Here is a 2,527-nt window from a genome sequence, read left to right as displayed (position 1 = left end):
TCCGGTACCGGGAACCGAACTCACGACCTTGCACTTGCCAGGCAGGCGCTTTTTGCCACTGAGCTAAATCCCCAGCCCCTCCTTTTTTTATTTTTTGAGACAGGTTGTTGCTGTTTCCTGGGCCGGGGCTCAAACTTGCACTTCTTTGAGACAGGGTCTCACATGTAGTCCAGGCTGGCCCGGGACTTGTAATCCTCTTGCCTCAGCCTCCTAAGACTTGGGACTATCGGTGTGTTCCGCCACATTCAGCTAGGGGTAGCTTTTTCAACAAATGGAGTTCAGTGCCACTGTTACTTAGATAAATAATGAGTCATTTTGACCAAAAGTGATTGTACACAGCTCATTGTAATTTAAGGGTACGAGCTGAACGGTTAGTATCATAAATAGCAGCATGTACAATTTACATACAGGTCTTTACTTTTCCGCAAGCCTTCAGGTTTGACCATTTAGTTCTTATGTGTTAGCCTTTCCAGTTTACATAGTTCTTTTGTGTTGATGGGGCAGAGGCTTTTGTTCAGCGATGGTGTGACTTCTGCATTTTGTGGCAAAAGTCTCCAACTTCCTAGCTACACGGTCCTCGAGTTCCGTGGGGTGAGACCCTGCTGGGGCCTTCTGAGCTGTGGAGGCACAAGAGTGCCGCCGGCTCACCATTAAACCAGTGCTGTTGCTCTCTGCTTCCAGCTCCACCGAAGACTGTCAAGCCTTCCGAGGAACATCTGAAGTCTGACAGCCATGAGGTACCCAGTTCCTTCAACTACAGTGTGCTGCAGCATCTCGGCCAGTTCCCACCACTCATGCCCAACAAGCAGATCGCCGAGTCAGCTAACGGCAGCAACCAGCAGAGCCCCGCAGGGAGCAAGCCGGCCATGTCCTATGCCAGCGCACTGCGGGCGCCCCCCAAGCCCAGGCCCCCTCCAGAGCAGGCCAAGAAGAGCAGCGACCCCCTGTCTCTGTTCCAGGAACTCAGCCTCGGCAGCTCCTCAGGCAGCAATGGCTTTTATTCCTATTTTAAATAATCACTTTTTTGTCCTCAAGGGGACAATGTTTTGATTTCTGTTTATATTAATAGAATTAAGGTAGTTCGACTTCATCTATAATGCACAGTTCTTTGTTTTAATATTAAATATGTTCTCACTTAATTGCTTTGCTGCTAGACTTGCAACTAATTTTTTAAAGTATATTCCATTATTTTGCATTTTTGATGTGAGTCAGAATTTTGACAGCTTTTATGTAGAATAAAAATATTTTTAAATTGGTGTATTGTTATATATGTTTGCATCAAGCTAGCAGCTAAGAGGTTAATTGTGCAACTATTAAAAAAAGAAAAAAAGTTTGTCTAAAATGTATTTAAAAAGAAAAAAAAATTGTAAGTAGCATTTACATTTATTCAATAATATTACAATATGCTGGGTTTCTGTACCAGAAATGGCCAGTTGATGTACAAATGTATGTTATTTTTGCTCAAATTCATTTAAAATTTTTTAAAATAAAGGGGCAGCATCTTCTAAATACTTTTAAGTTTTATCAGCTTTTTTTTGTGAAGGATGCTGCATTCTAAAACTTTCACAGTTTTAGACGACGTGTGATACGCTGTTGTACTCTCCATCCACCATAGGGTAGAGTTAAAGGCATTCTTTGCAGGTGTATTTTGTATGCCACTGTTTTTTGAAGTGTGAAAAAAACTTTGGCATACTTGGTTATTTTTTTGGACAAGCTACACTTCAAGCTTGTTTTTAATGTTAATTTGATAGTGTGGTTTTTTTAAACAAATCATGAAGCTGAAAAATTTTTAGGATTGTTGGTGCTTAGTAGACTTGATAACTATTTTAAAAACGCGTGAATTTAGTAAAATCCTTTTTTCTCACTATGCATGTGTAAATGTCTGTAACCTAGCTTTCCCCTTCTCCAGTGGTATAAAGAATTGTGCCGCTTTAAGATTTGATTTTTTTTCCTCCAGTAAAAATTTTGGTACCTAATTTGATGTTTACATTAAAATGTGACATTATATACATGGCAATTCAAATATTTTGCTAGTTGTTTTATTTGAGGAACATTGTTAAAGAAAAAAGTGTCAAAAATTAATCAAAATTCCTCAAACTCTGGGGCAGAAAACTATCCTTGTTTCTCGTGTCTTTCAGTTCTTCTAAAATACCCCTATTGAACTTGTATAAAATATAAAATTTAAATAACTACCTTAAATATTCTATAGTCTGATAGTTGTCTTGAATGAGCTTTGGTAAAATCCAAAGAAAAATGTTTACCCTCTTACAACTTGTGATCTTAAGACACATTTGAAGTGATGCATGTCCTTATCATTTTCCTGATCTAGTAGTACAACTTTTATATTTCAGAAATATCTTGAAACTACAATATAACTTAAAAAAAAAGAAGATGAAGCCAGGGAACATTTCAAATGAGCCCAACTTTCCTGATTATCCATTAAAAAGTACTTTTTTGGAAGACTGCTCTTGATAGGCAGTCCTGTATCCACAGTGCATTTTGGAAACGGGCTTGAAAGTGGCAAGGG

At 38.8% G+C, this 2,527-nt stretch overlaps 1 protein-coding gene across 2 annotated transcripts in view; it reads left to right on the top strand.

Moving 5' to 3' along the window:
- Helz (helicase with zinc finger) overlaps positions 1–2,017 on the top strand; it is a 149,513-nt gene extending 147,496 nt beyond the window's left edge. For both annotated transcript variants that reach the window (XM_005402152.2, XM_005402151.2), the window contains exon 32: positions 682–2,017. In XM_005402152.2, the coding sequence (XP_005402209.1) occupies positions 682–1,016 (335 nt within the window). In that variant the 3' untranslated portion in view covers positions 1,017–2,017. The remainder of the gene's footprint in view (positions 1–681) is intronic.
- The last annotated feature ends 510 nt before the right edge of the window (positions 2,018–2,527 follow it).

The sequence above is a fragment of the Chinchilla lanigera genome, unplaced genomic scaffold, assembly GCF_000276665.1.
Source record: "Chinchilla lanigera isolate Chin_1 unplaced genomic scaffold, ChiLan1.0 scaffold00077, whole genome shotgun sequence".
Classification (NCBI taxonomy): domain Eukaryota; kingdom Metazoa; phylum Chordata; class Mammalia; order Rodentia; family Chinchillidae; genus Chinchilla; species Chinchilla lanigera.
The sequence above is the reverse complement of the archived record's forward strand: the minus strand, read 5'-3'. Positions and strand labels throughout refer to the sequence as shown.